The sequence below is a fragment of the Syngnathus floridae genome, chromosome 1 (genome assembly GCF_059516105.1).
Source record: "Syngnathus floridae isolate MCC-2025c chromosome 1, RoL_Sflo_1.0, whole genome shotgun sequence".
Lineage (NCBI taxonomy): Eukaryota > Metazoa > Chordata > Actinopteri > Syngnathiformes > Syngnathidae > Syngnathus > Syngnathus floridae.
This window is the reverse complement of record NC_142413.1, coordinates 17,570,132-17,591,374: the sequence shown is the minus strand read 5'-3', so window position 1 is coordinate 17,591,374 and position 21,243 is coordinate 17,570,132. Positions and strand designations below refer to the sequence as shown.

General features: G+C 40.7%; 1 protein-coding gene across 2 annotated transcripts in view; it reads right to left on the bottom strand.

Moving 5' to 3' along the window:
- Window positions 1-21,243, bottom strand: part of kcnip1a (Kv channel interacting protein 1 a) — a 33,515-nt gene that overhangs the window by 10,079 nt on the left and 2,193 nt on the right. The window contains exon 1 of one of the 2 annotated variants that reach the window (XM_088380378.1): window positions 4,206-4,521. The exons of the other annotated variant lie outside the window; for it this stretch is intronic. Within the exon in view, the coding sequence (XP_088236504.1) occupies window positions 4,206-4,266 (61 nt within the window). The 5' untranslated portion in view covers window positions 4,267-4,521. Of the gene's footprint in view, window positions 1-4,205; window positions 4,522-21,243 lie in introns of those variants that run through there. 2 annotated transcript variants of the gene reach the window in all.

Sequence of the window (21,243 nt, the reverse complement as noted above, 5' to 3'; positions counted from 1 at the left end):
TGCCGTCAATCCCCTAAATGTGGTTCTTTTTTGTGTACAGTCTCGTTTTTGAGATAGTATAATGAATTCATTCATGCCTGTGAATACTGTTATATCATCTGTCTACATATGTTGCCGTACCATTTATATTCAAATATCTATTGCATAGAGGGTTATAACACCATGACAATGGTTATATTTTAAGCCTGTCTATGATGTTTTGAATTATTTGTTAGCATTAAGATATAGCAGCCTTTAAAGTGAAAAGTGTAATTCTCTTTGCTTTATGATTAGTTTGACAGTAAACTTCAACTGGGGGTGGCTGTTGCATCAAATCAAATCTTGAAAAACTTGTAAGGTCACTCATAAGCTAAGTTACTACCGCAACTGATTGTCACTGTTACAGGCAGTTAATGAGGGGCAAGTCAAAACGACTAATGACTGAAGCGCTGCACATCTGTGCTCAGCATGACTCTGTGCGACTTTCTTTTAGACTAATATGACTGATGTGGGTACAGTGGAAGAAAGACATTCAGAGGTGAAGAATTACATCCCTGCTGAGCCAAAAGCCTGTACGCTTAGCAACAGGCCTGGCCGGCCATACTTTCAACTCTGATGGTGGGGGGGTTATAGTTAGTCAAGTGTCAAGGTGAGAACTTCATCGTAACGTTTAACTCCATTTATCTTGCATATCATTGCATGAAAACTCCTACTGTGCACAATTTTGTCAAGTAAAATGATGTTTTGGTAGCGTTCCAAACAATCTGAGTCCATCCCACCTGCCATTGGGCGAGAGGTGGGGTACACACTGGAGTGGCAATATCAGGTCACACAAGGACAAACAGCAATTCATCGTCACATCTAAGGGGGGGAAATTGAAAGGTATGGGTATATTCTTATACCAAATCCCTCCAGCAACAATCAATTCCATCCATGACTGAGATTTGTGTCCATAGGGGCATACATTAAAATGTATTCATAAAAATCCCCCCAAAAAGTTGGAGGCATTTTCACATAGGAACACGATGGCTGGAGGCCAACGGGAGGGGGATATAACGTGATGACTTAATCAGCACTCAGAGCAGCTAATGGGAGCGTGGGTGATCGAGAAAGGGCGCAAATGAGAGAAAGAAAGAAAGGCTAATATGAGGAGTCGATAAAGAGGTATGAATGTGATGATGGCTGATTATGGAGTTTTCATATGAGAGGAAAGGTGGATATGAGAGGAAATGGGTTGTGAAAGAAAGAAAGAAAAGAGTGGAGTGAAGTGTGCATAGTGCGTGAAGCCTTCAGTGCACAGAGTTGAAAGTTCGGGGAGGAAATAGAGTAACAGAAAGAAAGGTGTGACAAGAAAGGGAGAGGAGCTGCAGGGAGCAACATGACAAAGAGAAGTGAGGGTAAAAAAAATTACCAAGGAGACATGAAGCATCACAAGACTGCTCAAATAGATGGCAGATAAGAAGCAGGTAGAAGAAAATTGGTTTGTCAGACAAGCAGGAACAACAAGTCACAAAGAGGATGATGACACGCTGTAGTTCAGAGCACAATGATCCTCCTCTAGCAGAGGATCCATCATAGAGGAATCTAATCTCACAACATTACAGCTGTGTTCTGTTTGTTGTAAAGCCAGTTCACCGGTTTTCTCCAGACAGCATGCACCACTGCACCCAGAAACAATCATGCTAGCAATTACAAATACAGTTGTTGTACTTTGTATTCAATCCATTACAAAAAAAAAAATCTGTTATTTTGTTTCTAATCAAGGAAATGGCACTGTGTTGTAAAATGTTCAGGGGTGGGCGGCACAGGTTAGCATGTCTGCCTCACAGTGTGATGGTTCGATTCCGCCTCTGGCGTTCCTGCGTGGAGTTTGCATGTTTTCGCTGTGCTTGTATGGGTTACCCAGCACTATTTGGGGGTTCCTCTAAATTCCAAAAACATGCATGGTGGACCAAATGGTTGTTTGTCTCTGATGTGTGTCTTGTGATATATATATACATTTTTTTCTTAATTATTATTTATTTATTTATTTATTTATTTATTTATTTATTTATTTATTTATTTATTTATTTATTTATTTATTTATTTATTTATTTATTTGAAACGGTGGATGACCTCGTCTCAATTTACTCACATATTTTGAAAATAGTTGTAACGGTTGCATTTATAGTAAACTATTTCCACACTAACTTGCTGTGCCGGCTGACCACCTGCTGTTAAAGCCAAAGGACATGAATGTCAATTAAGTGACGTCGAGCTGTAATTGTGATTGTGCAGTATTGCACAGTATCCATACGCACTATTTTCTTTGACAGTTATTACCTTCTTTTCTCCATCCATCCATTTTCTTTGCCCCTCGCCCTCATTAGTCAGGCTACTGGAGTAGTTCCCATTTGACTTTTGGGTGAGAAGTGGGTGACACCCTGGATTATAGTCACCACCCAAAAGCAGGGCACATATCCATATAAACTCTTATTCACATTCACACCTATGGACAATTCATAATCTTGACTTAACCTAACTTGCATGTGGTCAATCTTTTTATTGAAGAAGGAAGCCTGAGTGCCCAGACAACACCCTGGAAATTGGCCTATATTATATTTACAAATATTTAATTCATCTCATAACTTGGTCCTCCTTTCTTGAACTTGCCACAGGTGTTTATGTAAAACATTGCAACAATCCAAGCACAAAGTTTAAGATACAGTATATAGACAAAAGTATCCCATGGGAAACACATGTCAGAATCAAGAAATCAATTAACCACTCACAGGCAGTGCAATGTGTTTCTCTCAGTTTTTGGTCAACTCTATGCATCTATGCTCTCAACTTTGCAGCAACAGTTTAGGGGAGGAACACATGAGTGTAGAAATGGGACAAAATGTCCCACAGATGTGCCCCAGCCTTTTGCAGAAAGAATGTCTTCCCATGGCATGGAAGCGAAATTTATTTTTTGTCCATTTTCACTTCCTGTGAGTAATGACCCAATCTATTTGTCTATATGAAGCAATTCTTTCACAGGTAAAATGCTTGTTATCACATTGAAAGGCGAGTCAGATGTTTCCACAATATGTTTGCACCTTACTGCCACCTCATTATTCCACACAGCAACACATTTATGCCCTGCCTTTGTTAACACCCTTGGGAAAGGTGTTTGCGCATGTAGGAGTGAGAATATTCCCAAAAACGGAAGCAGCCATATGCACTCCACTTGGAAAATGTCCTGCCTGTTCTAATTTGCACATGGAAAAAAGCTGATTGCCCAACCTGGCAAATATTGTTAAATAACTAAATGCAATTAATGGACAGTGTTTCCTTGCTCACTATACTTGACTGCAGTGAAACACATTCCCTTCAGGCAACAGGTTGTCTTAACCACATTTCAGCCTCACGTCATCAGCACAACAGGAATACCCCCATCTCATCAAAATCGCCTGACCCGACCCCTCCCACCCCTCCAAAATGGACATCTTTTGTTGCCATGGCGACCGTGCTTCCAAGGTAACTGCAAGACGGAAAAGTGGTGTGTGAGTGGAGTGACAAATACCTTCGACGTGCGCGTGTTTACCCGCGCCGCCGACGCCGCACGCATCCACCAGGCGGACCAAAAGACAAAAACGCCCCTGCTGAAGCTAAATGCATGCGCGCATGCACTCACAGCAGATAGCACGCACAGACACAGTTGTAAAACTTTATGGTATGATAAAAACGACTATTTGTCATTTGAAAAACCTGTTGGTCTATTTTCTCTCTTTCTCTCTCTCTCTCTCTCGCTCTCTCTCACAGTCACACACAGACACACACACACACACACACTTATTCCATCAGCAAGAAGCCACCAATTGAAACATCCATAGATATTAATTGAAACCATGCATGTTCATCTTTGTGTTATAGGTAGCCACCCAGAGTAGCATGTGGGCAATTAAAAATACACAGAAAAGTTTGTCTTGTCTTGTAGATGATGCTTGCCTTCTTTCAATAGTATAGAGGAAATGCAATAATATGTATGTGTGAGTCTTGTGTGACTGAGTGGATGGCATGTCAGCAATTAAAATACACTATAGTCTACATTTCTTTAAAAAAAAAAAGTATTGAAGGTGAGGTAGGGAATGCGTGTGTGTGTGTGTGTGTGTGTGTGTGTGTGTGTGTTTGTTTGCGTGTGTGTGCGTGTGTGCGTGTGTGTGCATGCTTGTGTGTGTGTGTGTGTGTGTGTGGTCCCTCACCTCTGGATGGCCTCCTCGTCTTGGTCTGCTGCATGGTCAGCGTGCCCACCACAGCCCCCATGTTTGCAACGTCGTCGTGGAAACAAGTGTGTCTGTCCCTGTGCCGAAGTCTGGATGTGTTTCGTCACGTGTTTGGACGACTAGAGCACGCGCGCATCACATACACAGCCAAAACACACGCAGTCCCTCATGCTCTCATCTTATCTCCCCCTTTGCGCTTTCTTCATACAGTATCTCTCCGTTGTTGGTTGCTCTCGGCACAAATCTCTTTCCTCTTTTCAAACTCCTCCTTCCCATCATGCTTTCTCACTCCATTTCCCCGCGCTCCTCCTCTTTTTCCTCTCTCACCACTTTGCCCCCCCCCTCCTCATTCTCATGCACCCCTATTTGGGGGTCTCTCCCCTCACTCCGCTCCCATCACAACAAGCCAGAGCACAGCATTGGTGATTCAGACTGAAATCATCAGGATTTGTATTCACTGAATTATTTAATTGCAGTGTATTTGGTGCTTGGAAGATAACGCTCCATGAATCACCGGAAGGGAAAAAGTTTAGTTTCACTCTAATATGACAAATATGCAGATGAGTAAAGACTTGAGTAATGACTTAAAAGAACACATGAATTATGCAGTGCGTGTCAGTGACAATAAGTAGGAACAGCCCTATGCATCACTTCCTGTTTCGTCTCAACAACACTTTTTCTTCAAGGAAAAGCCACGTGCATCCATCAACATGTCCCTTCGAGCCATCCATCACACAGGCATAGTGGAAAAAAAGAAATGGAGAGTTTTCAAGATTAGCTCTCATGGTAGGAATAAAGGACGGATGGAAGATTGTCAGCCAGTATAAGAGAGCATAAAGACGGCAGCTTTGAGTCGAGGAAAGGCGACTGGGAGAGATTAAGATTGAGAAGGAGTGGAATATTTAATGGAGTAGTAATAGAGGCATGAAGACAAGTGTCAGATAAAAGTGTAAAGTGTGCGGAGAGGGTGTGCTCCTGTCTGTGCAGATGAAAGTGCAAGTCATTTACAACCAAATCAATACAAACAAGGTCCTACATTGAGCGAGATAAATTGGGTGGAGGGAGGGTGGTTAAATGATACAGAACCACTCCAATACAACGGGCATAAAATGCAGAACTTCCATAGCAGTTTCAAAATCATACTCGGGCTCACTTTTGAATCGTGGAACATCTGCAGGTCCGATTCGAAATCCCCCCCCCCCAATTCAACCTTAATTTAAACAGGTCAAAGAAAGTGTTCATTACAATATTGACAATATTAACGATACTGTGTGTTTCAAATGTTTACATCCATAAAGTTTTGTATGAATAAAAAGTGTTAATATCAAAACTAATGCAAAATATCGTCTAGTGGGGCAAGACAACTTAAATCACTGCTGGTCCGAAGCAAGACAAATAAGGGAGGGTTGGAGTTGCAAGATTTTTTCATCAAGAACTACCTCATAAACATTTTGCTATCCAATTACCATCATGATGACAAACTGTGATATAAAGCGAAGAGTAGCAGGTGGCAAACCAGCATAAAAGTTTACTGCCGCCACAAACCAATATGATGAAGCTTGATGCTGCCTGCGAGCTTTGGGCAACTAACGCACACTTGTATCTTAAACTGTTGCTTGTACCTCATGGGAAAAAAAGTCACGCGATGACTTGTATTAAAAGGCACCACTGTTCTTTGAGAATCAGTGGCTTATGCCAAAACTTGACAGTGCGAAAATTAGTAAAAACATAAAAGAAAAGAAAACGGTCGAAGATTAAAAGTTGCCTCACCCTAAAAATGAAAAAACTGGTAAAAAGGTATGTAAAAACAGAAAACATACTTCCTAAATTTACTGATGGAAAGGCAAAGGTTTACTGAAAAAGGAATGTGTGTACCTTTTTGTTTGTCATGAAACTGTTAAGAATACGTAATTCAACAATATCATTAACCCCCCCCCCCCCACACACACACACACACACAGCCCCCACACACACACCTTCCTAAAAAAAAAAAGGAAAAGCAAAGCAAAATGCATGCACAGTTAACAATTTGATATTCTGTGAGCTAAAATCTCAAGACTTGCTGAGCGGTATGGAATCTATGTTGAAAGTGACTTGCTGGCATTTTCTGTATCAGGCAGCCTGCAGACATGACCCAATTTACAACAGGTAGCAAATAGGAATCATCTGGTTCAAATCAACCGCAGGAAGTAAACATGTTGAAGCATCCCTCAACACTCTGCAACAAAATGGACAGTTTAATAGACTCGGAACAGCTTTGGTAAGCAAAATGTCGGCTATGCCGCTCCAAAGATTGACGAGATTAGGAGAGGAGTGTGCTGTTACTGTCAAGCCACCTGTGTCCATAATAATCAAAAAATAATATCCAATCTGACGTCTTTACTGTTGGTATAAATAAGGACAAGTATGAATGTTATAAATTCACATCAGGGCGATCCGTCCGTCTGTACCAATGCTGTCAAACCTAAGGCCTGGGGGCCAAATCCGGCCCGTCACATTATTTTATGTAGCCCGCAAAGTCTGTGTCAACTCAATGTTTGTTATTAAACTATCAAAACTGTAAATATTCTTCCTTTTCATAACAGTGAGATATTGCAATATTTTTTGTCACAATCCCACTTTCAAAATAAATTGTTGAACGGTTTATCACTGGATTCTGTTGTATATATGTGATAGTATGAGGGGCCATCCATTTCTATTTAAGTCATTATTGGCCCCACAAGGGAAACCATCACTACACTGTGGCCCACGAAAAGAAATTAGTTTGACGCCCCTGGTCTATACCTTGGACTGGTCGGCATTTCATTGCATACATATATAAATAAACAGGGATTTGATATGATGTCAATGCCTATTTTGCCACTTTTTTTACCAGTAGCTTTTATCAAAACCCAATGCTGACTGAATAGTGGTTGATATGGAAACCAAGCGGCATGAAAGGTTTACACTGAAATGAATACAGTCATCAAATTGAGGTTGTAAGTATACTTAATGCAATAAAATGACATCATTGGAATGACATTCACATCGAGACAGGAAAAACCAAAAGACCAGGAACATTATTAATCTATGTAAACAGATTAACAACACATCAAAGTTTGAGAACCATTAAGCCCTTTTTACACTGCACTTGTTCAGTGTGAAGGAATCGTGCAGCAATGCAAAATTGACGGTTTCCAGCATACCCATATTTGGAAGGGGTGACGTAGCAGCTGACCAGGAAGTATAAAGGGAGATTTTGCCGCCGGTTCGACCCACGAATTCATATATCAATAAGTAGGTGGTTAGATCGCAACTCTACAAGATGTATCATTGAATTGAATCTTCATTGTATTAAATTGACTATTTATTTTTATTTTTTAAATTAAACTTTGTGGTCGTGAACAGAGTTGACTTCTTTCATCTAATGGTAGCATTAAATTATGTTTAAAATCATGGGAACACATTTCAAGAAGCTCGTTATTGTACTAGTGGATTTTGTGGGAAAAATGCTTCCAATGAGACCTCAGGGTTTCATCATTCTGCTCCATTTTCATGACGACTGATTCTGACGAGAACACCAAAGGCACTTTTAACAGTGATACTGACCTTATCATTAATGTGGTTGGACTTTGCAGTAACATTCTGGCCCTTAAATAGATGAATACTCACTAAGATATTAGACCAAGTGTTTCACTTCGCTGTTCAATGCCACTGTACAATAAAACCATAATGATGAAGACACTTATAGATTGTCAATCAAAAGTAAGCGTTACTATCTTTGTAAAGGTAGAACGTTCCATCGAACTCTTGCACTGGAAGACATACCTAATGTGGAGGTCTGTTATTGTATATTTAAGTAGGAGGAGAATGCTTAGGCTCATTATCTGAGCAGCTTACACACGCATGCACAAACACGTGGACACGCGTTTCTTCTTTCTATAGAAAAGAATTATACCTCAAGGAATTTACAGGCCATCAAAGTGATTTGTAACCCATCGCCAATGTTCCTGACTTCATCCTGAGCCTCCATCCATCTCTCTCCCCACTCCCTTATCTGGGAATTTGTCTTCAGGCATTCCAGCACTGCTAGCCCCTTATATTTTCGCCATCTCCACCTATAAATCTTGCCGCACGATGTTACTGTCGTTTGAAATCCGCGAGCCAATCTCACGTCTTAATCCATTTCTGTCATGGTATCGTCACTCGGTGACAGGCCTGTGTCCATGTAGCTCCTCTTTAATAATCTGGTTGTTGAGAGGCGTTGGTGTGGAAGTGTGAACGGCAGATTTAAGGAAAGAATCAGAAAATGGGACAACGAGGAGAGTGGGTAGACACGTGAAACATATGGAGGATGAGGAAAGTCTTTTTTTTGGCAAAAGAAGAAGCGCAAGAAGAAAGGAGGAGGAGAGAGGCCAGGAAAGCTTCCAGGGGGAGATTAGAGTGTGATGCAGGCGGGAAGAAAAAGAAATGTATGAAAAGAGCCAGAATGAAGTCAAAATAGAGAGCAAGTGGGACATGTCATTATTGGATCTCTGGGGTAAGAGCATATACAGAATGAGGGAAAGTGGGAGACCGAGAAAATTAAAGTTTAAAAACGCTTTACACAGATTTATTAGCTTCTAAGCACCTCTCAGCTAACATGTGGAGCTAACAGTTGTACATGTTTCGCTTCCATTTGTGCCCATATAATCAGTCACTCATCTGTCTCTGGCAGGAATATCAATATCCGCTCTGCTTCAAATGATTCCTTCCTCACATCTCTATCTTTATTAGGATGTGCTTCTTGCACCCATCATATTAAAAAGGGAATAATTAATGGCAGCGCCGCTATTGATCTTTCATCACACAAAAAAGTGTAGGGGGAGAATGGCGAGGAGACAGACATGAAGGCGGTGAAAACTGTCTGAGCAGACGAGTGACTGCTATCTTACCATTTAAAAAGCTTGCACTAAAGTCCAATCTGTGCAAAAATAAAAAACACTCATGGTGCGGTTTTAATTATTTAGCATTATGAATAAATACAGCCCAAGCCACAGACGGCGATTGGAATATGGAAATTACTGAGTCTTTTGGGCTCACTATAACTGTAACATTTTCAGCTAAACTGTTTCTGTGGACTCATTCCATTCTGGAGCAGGGATTTGTTTGAAAATCCTTCACATTACTGAGAAACGTGAATTTGTAGACACAGTATAATGGCTGAGTTTTTATATCATATGATTAGCATGAAATGGAAATCATAAAGGGTGATGTGTAAGAGTGGAGCTTGTGATAGTAGTGAGTGTGTTATACAAGCTACATTATAGGACAAAGGAAATCATCCTTCTCTTTCTCATTACCCACCAGCTAGAAATCTGACAGCTATAAAAGGTTTGCCAACCTTCAGGGGCTTCCGGGGATTCCGGGGGACACGCAGCAGCTTGAGAAAACACAGAAAAATAAGTGGAGTGATGTTCCCCACTGGGAGGCTTGCTGTGCGCAAACTAATGTGGACTGCCAATTGGATAACACAGTTGTTGTTGTTTTTTTTAACCTCATAATAAACTGAATGAGTGCAATTATACAACTAGCATCAGAATGAGGATTTGAATCTGCTCATCTTGGGTTGCTGTCTCCCTACTTCCCACTCCTTTATTTCTCTAGATAAGATGTTTCATTTACATGGCCTGTTTTGTCATATTGTCAGATTGGGCCTCTCAATAATTAGACGTGTCGCTGTGACCTTTCCTCCTGGCTCGGCATCTTCTTATCGATGACGCGCTTGGAACACTATTCCATAAATGTGTCTCGCTCGATCTGTCTGGTTTCCATGAAATAGCTGTGAGTATAATATAGCGAGCATGAAAGATAAAAGCACCGACCACAGGTTCGATCGGAACATCTCAATATATTTCTGTATGTATGTTTACGAAACCACACATTTGTTTTCTTCCATCACATTTTGTGGTGTTGGTGGAAAACTGACCAGCATTTCTAGACCGCCCCTTTAAGAGTGGCTAAAAAATATTTCATTAAATTACTGGTTCCCCTATTTGCTTGAAAATTTTCCACCCCTCAACTCCCAAAATTTTCAGCTGCTTTTTCCGTGAACGCATGCAATACATTGCAGTGTATGACTCACTTTAACTGTCCTACTGGATTTGTTGGCAGTTCTCTAAATGTGCACACAGGTTTTAAACAAACAAAAAAAAGTCGAAACTCATCTGCTTTTCTGTCATCAGCTCCAGTTGAACAAAGGAGCCTGAAGGAAAGCGCGGGCTCAGCTGTCTACAGAAATAAATCAAGTGAAAAATGCTGTTGATTTAAACAGAGCAAAGATTTTTGTCTGAAAATGTTCTGCAAACATGGAGTGGGTTGAGAATTGATTTTTTTTTCACCCCGTTAAATTTAAATGTGAGTTCCATATTGCATTGGTAACAGATAAAAGATGAAATACTGACATTTTATCTTGAATAATTAAATCCAATCGATGCTTCCGAAAGCATGACACAAACGCACACACACGCGCAGTGCTGATGGGATTATCCAAAGAGACACGCTTCTAATGTTGTCATGCATCTACTAAAACTCCTTTGCTGCCTTAATTGGTCCTTTTGGTGCACTTCTTTTGATGTTCAGGGGTGAGAGAGAAGGGCAGATACTATAAAGCACCATTAACAATACATAATTTCAACTCTTTAGCCCTGCAGCAGTCCAATACACTCCAACACTCACCCAAAATATGAGTCGCAAACTGCACATGATTACGTTCAGGCTGAGGCTTCAAACAGAAAGATCCTAGATTAGATCCTCTGCACTTGAGCCAGAGAAGAATCCGAGAGAATGAGACATGAGATGAACAGACCCCAAAAGAAAATGGAATCGTCAAAGATCAAGCCAGGAGCAGCTCAGGGAAGATAAATGCAAAACCTTGTAGGGAAGAGTCTGTTGTGAGTGTAAGCGAGACAAAGTGAGAGCATGAAAAATCCACTTGACAGACAGATGGAAACGAGAGGATGGTTACAAAAAAAGGAACAAAGGGGCAGGGGGCGAAGGTGTCGACTAGCGGCAGATTTTATTGTTTACAGCACAGCTACGTGTTGAGAAATGTGTTTGTGTGTGCTGACATGGCTTGTGCTGGCACCAAATTGTCACCGAGCTCATCAGTATGCAATACAACACAACTGACTATGTATTTCAAAATTTACTGTTATGTTATTTCCCCCCAGAAACCTCACACTAAATAACTGGTATGTTAATCTGAGGTTATCACCATGGTCAGTTAATAAACCACAAAAGAACAAGGCTAAAACCTTTATGACACATGCAGTGGCGATCGTACTTTGCTTTTCAAAAGCATTATTTTTTACATAAAAAATTATCTGTTTATACTTATGCAAATTTTGCTTAATTTGATTAGAATACAGGTTCCCTCCGGCAAGTGTCATCTTTCTGGATTTTGGGGGTGATGATGCGTCTGCATACCTTTTCTGTGATGAGTTAACAGCCAGCAGCGTAACATGAATTTTGTCAAAAATCACCCCAAATAAACACGGAGAAAAGCAAAACTGACCAAGGCTAATGAAAGGCAATGGCCACATTGGAATCCCTGGTTGACAACATGGCATCTATAAATCAGTGCAGTGGGTTCAAAGAGCATTCAATCTTTGTCATTAGCAGCTTTGCTTTTTTGCTCCTCGACTGCCCCTTCTGGGGAGAAGTGTGACCTAATTTAAAGCCACTGCTTTAATCAAATAAAATTAAACAAAATAAAAAAAACTTGTTTTCACTTAGATGATTAATTTCTCATCAGTGCTTCCCAACCACACAAATGGTGATAATGCCATTTTAAATAAGGACAAAATGTGTGTATGTCTTTTTTTTTTTTTTTTTTATTGAATGAATGTACAAAACACAAATACATTCTATGCTGAAATGTAACTATTGAAGATCCACTCTCGGCAAACAAAGATATAACCACCTACTGTGATTTTGGAACATGTACGTATTTCTATTTATAATCATAGTCTAGCTGTCTGCCACCTAGCGGTGAAAACTGTTATTACAATTTAAAAGGCCTAGTCCGAGAGCGCCCCGTTGCTCCTCCAGTTGTACATTCCCGGTTACTTTACCTGTACACTCATTTATTATACACCCATCTATTTTCCTTTTTAGTCTTGCAAGAGGGCGAGAGCCCATCACAGATTATTTGGGCAAGAGGCAAGTTACACCCCGTACAGGTTACCAGGCAACCACAGGGCACATATACCGTAGATAAACAAGCTTCCAGACTCACACTCACATCTATGGGCTATTTAGAACCTTTAGTTAACCTATCATGCATATTTTGGTATGTGGGAGGAAGCTACAGCACCTGGAAATACCCACACACACGCGCAGGGGAATTTGCAAACTCAATATCCGAACCCAGAGACTTTCGACTGTGAGACAAAGCATGCCGTGCCAGTAGGAATAAATGGTTAATTAAACTCACAATGCATCTCAACACGAGTAAAGTGATGTCATTCCATTGGGTTTTAGAGCAATGCAGATCATGCGAGTACACACATGTCACAATTATAATTCTTAACGCCCAGAAATAAGTTTAAAAGTTTACTTTTGGGTCTATCCCAGCTGGTTGTTGGGTTCTGATCAAGAAGGGTCCAGGCATGCAAAATGAGTGTTGGCCTCCTTTTTTTGTAACAGCGCAGCAGATGGTGAAACACACACATACACACAGATATACACACACGCACAGCCCCCGAGAAGCAACCTTCCTCTCTCAACTTTTCTCCATTTTTGCCTCCTTGACTCATCCATTGCCTTGATCCAGCACACAGTGGCAACTTCAAAGTACATGCTGTTTGGAGGTCGACACAGCCAGTGGAGAGATTCCCCGCAATTGCACACACAAACACCCAAAATACATCTCTATTTTACTTTGCAAGCATGAGTGCAGCACGGAAAAACACGGCCCACTTTTCATCCAACGGCCGTGTTGCTTCATTTATCTTCTTGTGGCTCTCGCTTATTTTTTTTTTTATCAGAGAGAAAACATCCACCTTGAAAATGAGCCTCGAGTGGCTCATTCGACAGCCATCTGAAGCATCTGCTGAGAGCTGTTGCCATGCAATGAAATGAGGCGCAGGATGGAAATTAAAATAAACAACCCACGCAGGAAGCTAGTATACATGCCTATATTTCACTCTAGCGTTTATAAGGTCAATAAAAGTGTCTTTCCCCCCTTCTGTCTCACTTTGTGTGCATGTGGTCCTCCACTGTTTGACAGTCACAACAGTAAATATGGATCACATGAAAAGAAATCCCATAAGGGACTTCCATAACATTCACAGCCTGTCACACAAGCGTGTTCCTGAACTGCATTTAAGGATACGCTTGATGAAACATGAACTGCCAAGTGACAAACATGAGGTTCAAGGTCAACAAATGCCAGGCGATCACGTGCGCATTCACAGCACACCAACTAAAACTGCCACGCTTTTAAAATATTTTCACATCATCAGAGTATGAAGTCACCGCATTGAAATGTAGCAAGAGCCACTGCCAGTTGTCACTTGTCAAACAGAAGCAAAGGCGACAGGAAACAGGTTGGCTTGGAGAGCAGACGGAAGTAAATACTATCACCTTTTATAGACATGCCCAATGGCATGGCTCTTCCACTTCACACACATACACTGAAAAACACACAAGCGCAGACTCCTAAATCCACAGTTCAAACAGAGGACAGATGGTCTCATGAGGGGTTCGTCATAAACCAATAATAAATGACTATTTTATGCCAACTTTACCACGACACATCTAAGTCATTCCCCATAATGCACCGCTTGTGCAAAATGCATGAGCACAAAGACACATAACAACTTTAAGCATACAGCCACAAAGACACAACCTGGCACGTTTAATACAAACACAAGCTCGATGGGACATTGAAATCTTCCAATCGAATCTTACCTCTGTGGTAGCTGACTTGCTTGGACTGCATGGAGAAGGTCCCCATCACAAGACCCATGGTGACAGCTGGTCACAGAGAGGTTGCGCTGTGTGTGTCTGCAAGAGTGTGTGTTTGTGTGTCTGTAATCAAAGCGTGAATCTACAGTGGATGTGTGCACTCTAATTAAGTTAGTCCATTAGCCAGCTGCATGCGTGTAAGTACAGCTCTCACTTCTCATACCGCCTCCTCGCACCCACACAGCTTGGGATCTTCCGCTCCGGGCTCCGTGCGTGTGTGTGCATATGAGAGTTTGTGTGAGTAAGATGGTCAAATATATGGGAGGCGCACCCGCACATGCACTCTGAAGCTACCTTTGTCTATGCTGTGACTGAAGCTGCCTCTTTTACATGCCCCGCTCACTCGCTTTCCCTCTCTCTCTGTCATTCATCTTCAATTCCTCAGTGCCTCTTTATGTATCTTCCCCTCCCTGTCTGCGTTTCGCTCTCCTATTGCTCTCAGCTGCTCTGTCTGGTGAAAAACGAAGCATTGCACACTGTTGCACAGACTGAGACATGGTGGGGGACTAGTCGAAAGGTGGGTGTGCGCGCATGCAGGTGGGGGGGCTTTTTAAATAAGGGGAAGGCAGAAAGGAGGATTCACATGTTAAGTGTGCCAAAAATGGAGATAATAAGGTGGCAGAGTAACAGTGTTTTGGAATTATAAAAGGCACCAGCAGCTCATCTGTAAGAACTTGGGAAGGGTCAAGGTTTGAATGACTGCACAGGCAGCAAAGAGGTGGAATGGGGAATCAAGTTGTTCTACTAAAATTGCTCCTTTGTAGATGATAACAAAGCAAGGATGACGTGGACGCACCTGGTCGACGTGCTGTTCCACACCAGACAATCTCTTCTTTGTCACTGTCCAACGAGTATTTTGCCCATAACACTATAAAATCTCATGTAGTTGAGGAAATAAGACACATTTGATGGACCTTTCACTATGATGAAGAAACAAACCTTGTATGCACAAGGAAACAATATCCCCACCCTAAAGAATAACTAACACTTGGACGCAGCCCACAATCAAACTCAATCACGTACGTGGCTGTCGTTAAAAATCCAATTCAGGTAGGGGTCATGAAGGCCAGTAATGGAGCCATAACGTCCCGGGGCCATATATGAGACGTTATTGGCTGCAGCTGCTGCTGACCATCTACATGCAAATGAGAAAAAGGCATGCAGGAAAGCAAGGAGATAAACAAGTGAAAGCCTTCATATCGACAGCCATTTGCAGCAGGTCATTGCAAACGCACACTTTTTTTAATTCACTTTGCTACTTTTCTGCACTCTTGCAGAGACACAGATAAACAGATTCAATTCCAAATATAAGCTGAAGAATTGAGATAAGGAAACTTGTGTAACAGTCATTGCAGGCGGATCCCTTTCACCAGACTCCTTCTTGTAGCATTTATTTTATACTGTGCTAAAACTTTACTTGGGATGTCCAAATCATTGTTCTCTGAGAGTCACTGAAGATTGCAAACACGTCAAAGCTTCTCCTCTAAAGTCCTCCATACAGACACCAAGAGGTGGAAGAAAGTCACATAGACAAGTCTCAAGCAAGTACATACCAGAATCCGTACTAACATGCACAAACTAGTCTCTCTCGCTTTGTTTAATTCTCATAAATGCATAACCGACATGATTCATAGTTAATGTTTGAGCAGGTATCAATTTGCTAATGTGTAAAGTTATCCTTCTAAGTTGGTACTATACATACATCTGAAGTTAAATGCCGTTGTTGCTAAAATGCATATTTTTAAATATAAGGCATGTCGTTCAAAACTAGGTCAAGCCAAGTCTCATGAATACCAAATTAAAGTCAAATCCAATTTTCCTTAGGTTTTAGCCAAGAAAGTCCAAAATCCTAAATTTGACTTAAATGTAAGTTGAGTATAATCTCATGTGACTCAAGTCTTGCACATCCACAGTTGAGTTCAATGGAAGGTTCTGATGGCCTGGGGTTTCATTAGGGTGAGCGAGAGATCACAGTTGCTTTATAAAGGGAAAACTTATTCATCTTCTGACATGCTGAATCAATAATTTCATGCTATCCACCAGCACGGACGAACGACGGAAATGTTTTGCGACTGCCGGATGAGGCATGTCCAGAGGTGGGGAAATAGTAAAAGTGAATATACACTATCCATTTTGACAACTTGGTGCAACCAAAGAAATCTCTGTACAGAAATAGTTTACTGGTTTTATTAAATTTCAGTGTTCATGCTGAGAAGAAAAAAACTAGTGAGCAACTTTTTCTGCCATCCAAACAAAATGTTCCCATAATTTGTGCTAACATTACTGTGAAAAGCCTTTCTTTTCAGACTAAACAATGATTTTTAACAGCAGAAGCAACATTTTGTCACAAACCATTGTTGGAGCCGACAACAATTCTATAATAAGGCTACGGATGGGGTATAGCTTGCTTTTCCAAATATGTTGCTTCGTCTGTGTCAATGCTTCCTGGTTTAATTTAAAATCTCAACCACAATCCACTTCAGCTTTCTTGATGTACAGCACATCTTTGCTACGTTGAGTGAAGTTTTTGCTTTTGCACTTTCATCATACTTACAACACAATAAACTTTAAATGTAGGAGAACATGTGAGAGTATGGTAGGTGGATGACTAGAGGGGGAAATGCAGAGAGGAAGCAGTGAATAATAAATCTGTCTGCTTAGTTGCTGCCAAATTCTATCAAACGAAGGTGGGGATGTAATCAGTCATATTGATGAGCACATAGAGGTGAGGAGAGAAATGATGGGAGGGGTGAGACAAGGAAGGCGTAGGGGGCAAATTGAAGGTGGGGGGATGAGTGGAGAGAATGGAAGGGAAAGATAAAAGGAAGGAGATGAAGACGGAGAACATCCAGAGACAAGAACAAGAATCTGCTGTGTCGTCTGAGTCATCATAACCAACAGATTGATTCGTTGACGGAGGAGGGGGCGAGCTTAGTGATCCTGACACGACTCAGGAAGAAGGTGACTCGGAGACCTGCCAAGTCTTTCTGCAAAGAATTCATCTCATGCCTCCTGCACAAGCTCCCAGTAGAAAGACCGCAATCAATGTAAAAATGTAAGCTCAAAGTCAAATTCCCGCCTTAGGAGACAATTTACGTAAGTCTTTGTATTATTATTATTATTATTATTATTATTATTATTATCATTATTATTATTTGACTGTACTTTAGTGTTGGGAATTATTAGTAAAAAATTAAATTAAATTAAGGAAAATATCTGCATTCCCCGTGATCAACTAAAACAAGTGGCATGCAAGCAGCCTTGTAGCCTTGATTGAGGGCTCCGTCGCTAACAACGCCTCATTCGTCGCATCAAGGCTACAGCTGCTGTCTCTTTGTCCGGCAATGAATCTTCACACAGATTAACTTTCTACATACTTTATGCCGCCTGTCAGGGAAATGGAAAAAGAAAAAAAATAACTCAACTTCATGTGCACCATCAAGTATCGCCGTAAAAGAGTGAGTTTAGAAGGTGATTTAAGGTCATTTTGCTGAGGGTACAACAACATCACTAGCAAAAAATGAAGAAGTTGAATCTGTTGCAGACGAATATTTATTTACGTGACACTTTGTTTCCTGCTCTCAATGATTTAAACACAGCATCACCTTGCTTGTGTTATTCCTGCAGTCCCGCTGTTTGTCTGAACAAATGCTCAATTTAGTTAAGGTGGCACAAAGTCATTATCCTTCCAGGTGAAGTATTGTGTTGTGTTCTGTGGAGCGAATATAAACACCGCCATTGACTGGTGGCCGTGTCGCTTGCTGAGTGATGGAGGTGATAATCACTGCATGGATGGGAAGCCATCCAGCCTGAACTTCAGGAACGAGTTCACGCTTTCTCCACACTATAGTACACACTAGTGCACTCGTACAAGAATCAAACACATTGTCAAACTATTCTATTTTTTTTTTTTGTATTTACTAGTAAACAAATGTGCACGGGTAATACTAATATAAAAACGCACACTGCTTCAAAATAACTACGAGTTTTGCATTCATGCTATCAAACACTGTTGGAATTATGGAAATCTTGCAAACCAAGAAAGCCTCTACCTATCTTGAATGCAATTCAATTCAGGCGACAAGCTGGACCACAGGCTGGGCCACTCGGGGATTGGTTCTGGGCTGCATGTGGCCCGTGGGCCGCTAATTGAATAGCCCTAATCTAAGGCTTTCCTACAAGTAGTGCTGGCATTACACAGACGTCTATTAGTGCACAGTTTTGCCTCACTTGTAACTAGTTGTACTAGTTTATACGCATCTTGACCTCGGTGGCTTTTCTGAATGCATTATTGCGCGTTAGGTTTTAACATGAGCATGAGCCTGTTAAGTGATATGACAGCATTCGTAAACCAAGCACACACCAGTAGATGTACACACATACATACTAATAGCCACATAAAAGCAACAACACACATTAGCAATGCAACACACAGTTTAAATCCTCTCATTTGTCTTTGTTTGCCTCCGCATGCTCATTTAGCCACATTCATCACACTTTCCCTTCTTAGCGGAATATGAAAAGTGCAATTCAGTCCCACAGGACTGGGGGGAGCGCAAAGAGAATAAATGATGAAGAAAGACGCTGATGAATATTTGATGTGGCACTTATGAGACACACGTCTTGTCAGTTAGACCCACAAGTCCGCGCCGCCGGCCGCTATCCTGTTATCGTCCAGGCAGTGACTCGTCGGCTCCGGCTTATTCCATGAAAAAGCCCTTTGATGACTTTCAGGATAGGATATCTCGATCATGGACCGGTTTTTAATCACGTCTCAAGAACCACCATGAGTGTTTACACTGCTTTCCAACAGATAAGGGTGAACTGTTTTGTGTGTGTGTGTTTGTGTGTGTGCGTGGGTGCGTGCATGTGAGTGTGAGTGAGTGTGAGTGTGAGTGCGTGTGTTTGTGAGAGAGAGAGAGAGAGAGAGAGAGAGAGAGAGAGAGAGAGAGAGAGAGAGAGAGAGAGAGAGAGAGAGAGAGAGAGAGAGAGAGAGAGAGAGAGAGAGAGAGAGAGAGAGAGAGAGAGAGAGAGAGAGAGAGAGAGAGAGAGAGAGAGAGAGAGAGAGAGAGAGAGAGAGAGAGAGAGAGAGAGACAGAGACAGAGACAGAGACAGAGACAGAAGGACAGAGAGAGACAGAGAGCGAGACCTTTGAGAGTCCACCAATCTGATTCAAATGATCAGGCTCATTATCCAATGTCTGCATAACTTGCTGATAAAATGATCAATTGGAATTGGCAATCCTTGTACTAGAGTGACAAAATAATTTCAAGGACATTCTGAAGCCACCTGCAGACAAAAATGATGCATTTCTGTACAAAAAATAAGTGTTGAGTGATAACAGCCAGACCGGAGGATTGAAGAAGAGTTTTTTCAGATGGGAGAACAGGCTGGAAGTTGACACACTCAGGGCTGAAACGTTTTGGGGAGAGAAATGAGGAGTGTGACAGACACTAAAAAGCAGAGCGGGTGTTGATGGGGATTAGGTTTAATTGGTGCTTGCAGCTTGATGAAACCATGAGCAAAGTTAAGGAAAAAAATACCCCTTCATGCTCTAAAATCAACCTAAGCGGTTTCTGCTGCAATATGGTTTTCTGCTTTTGACGGCTCTTATAAAAAGGGTGAGCCAAGTAATATAGTGGAGGTCATCTCTGGAACAGAATCAATTGGAGGTAATGTATCGATGACATTTATAAGAAGACACAAACTGGATAACCGCAATAGTTCGACAAATTCCCAACATGGGTGCGGTGTCCAAGGAGAAAAATGGGTCACGATAATATGTTGAATATAATGAGAGGAATATGTATAATGCGTTTAATAACCAGGGGGCGGACTTAGTATTAAGCAATTGCCTCAGGCCTCGAGATTTTCAAGGACTTACAAATGGCTCATGAAAAACTCACTAATTATGTTTTCTTTGATTATTATTGTTTTAGCCACATGCTCGAAAACATTAAAATCATCATTTAATCATGATCGTTTTGAGCGCTTCCCTCTATTCTCATGGCTATTTTACCTTCTTTAGAGGTGTTCATCAATGGAATAATTATGAAACTAAAATGAAAACGTGTGGTTCCCTTTCTTTGTTCAAAAATGTTTTTTTTTAAAAAAAAACTATAAATAAATTGGAAATATTAATAATGTGTCAACGCTTGGTTGTGTTTTTTCTATTTTCAATATTTATCTATCTATCTATCTATCTATCTATCTATCTATCTATCTATCTATCTATCTATCTATCTATCTATCTATCTATCTATCTATCTATCTATCTATGTATCTATCTATCTATCTATCTATCTATCTATCTATCTATCTATCTATCTATCTATCTATCTATCTATCTATCTATCTATCTATCTATCTATCTATCTATCTATCTATCTATCTATCTATCTATTTATCTATCTATCTATCTATCTATCTATCTATCTATCTATCTATCTATCTATCTATCTATCTATCTATCTATCTATCTATCTATCTATCTATCTATCTATCTATCTACATAGGAGGTTTGAAATTTCATTTCTTGGTTGGTTAGGGCCTTAAGAGTTGGTAACATTCTGTTTTTTGCTTCTATGTAAATCTACAGTATATATTATGTTGAGCTTTGTAGGATATGCAATTGAACACACATGTATAGTATATGAAATCGAAAGAACAGAATATTTTATCGTACTTTCTTTACTCTTTACTTTACCAAAAGATGAAAATTATTGCCTTCTTTTTTAACTTGATTCAGGAAGCAGGTAGCAAAACAAACTCACTGTGGGCAAAAGAAAGCAGACTTGTGCCAGTGGACCAAAGAAGAGGAGAAGGGCCAAAAAAACATTTCTATCAAAACTTGCAAAGGTTTCAACGAATCGAGGAGAATGCAGAAGGAATGAAGTGTGAGTGACACCGTTAATGCTCGGATGTGAGTATTAAAGTGTTTGAAATGGTAAACTCTGTGATATATAGTTGAGATATTTCACTTTTTGGAAAATAATCCTCAAGAAGATTTTTCCTCAAATGAAGAAT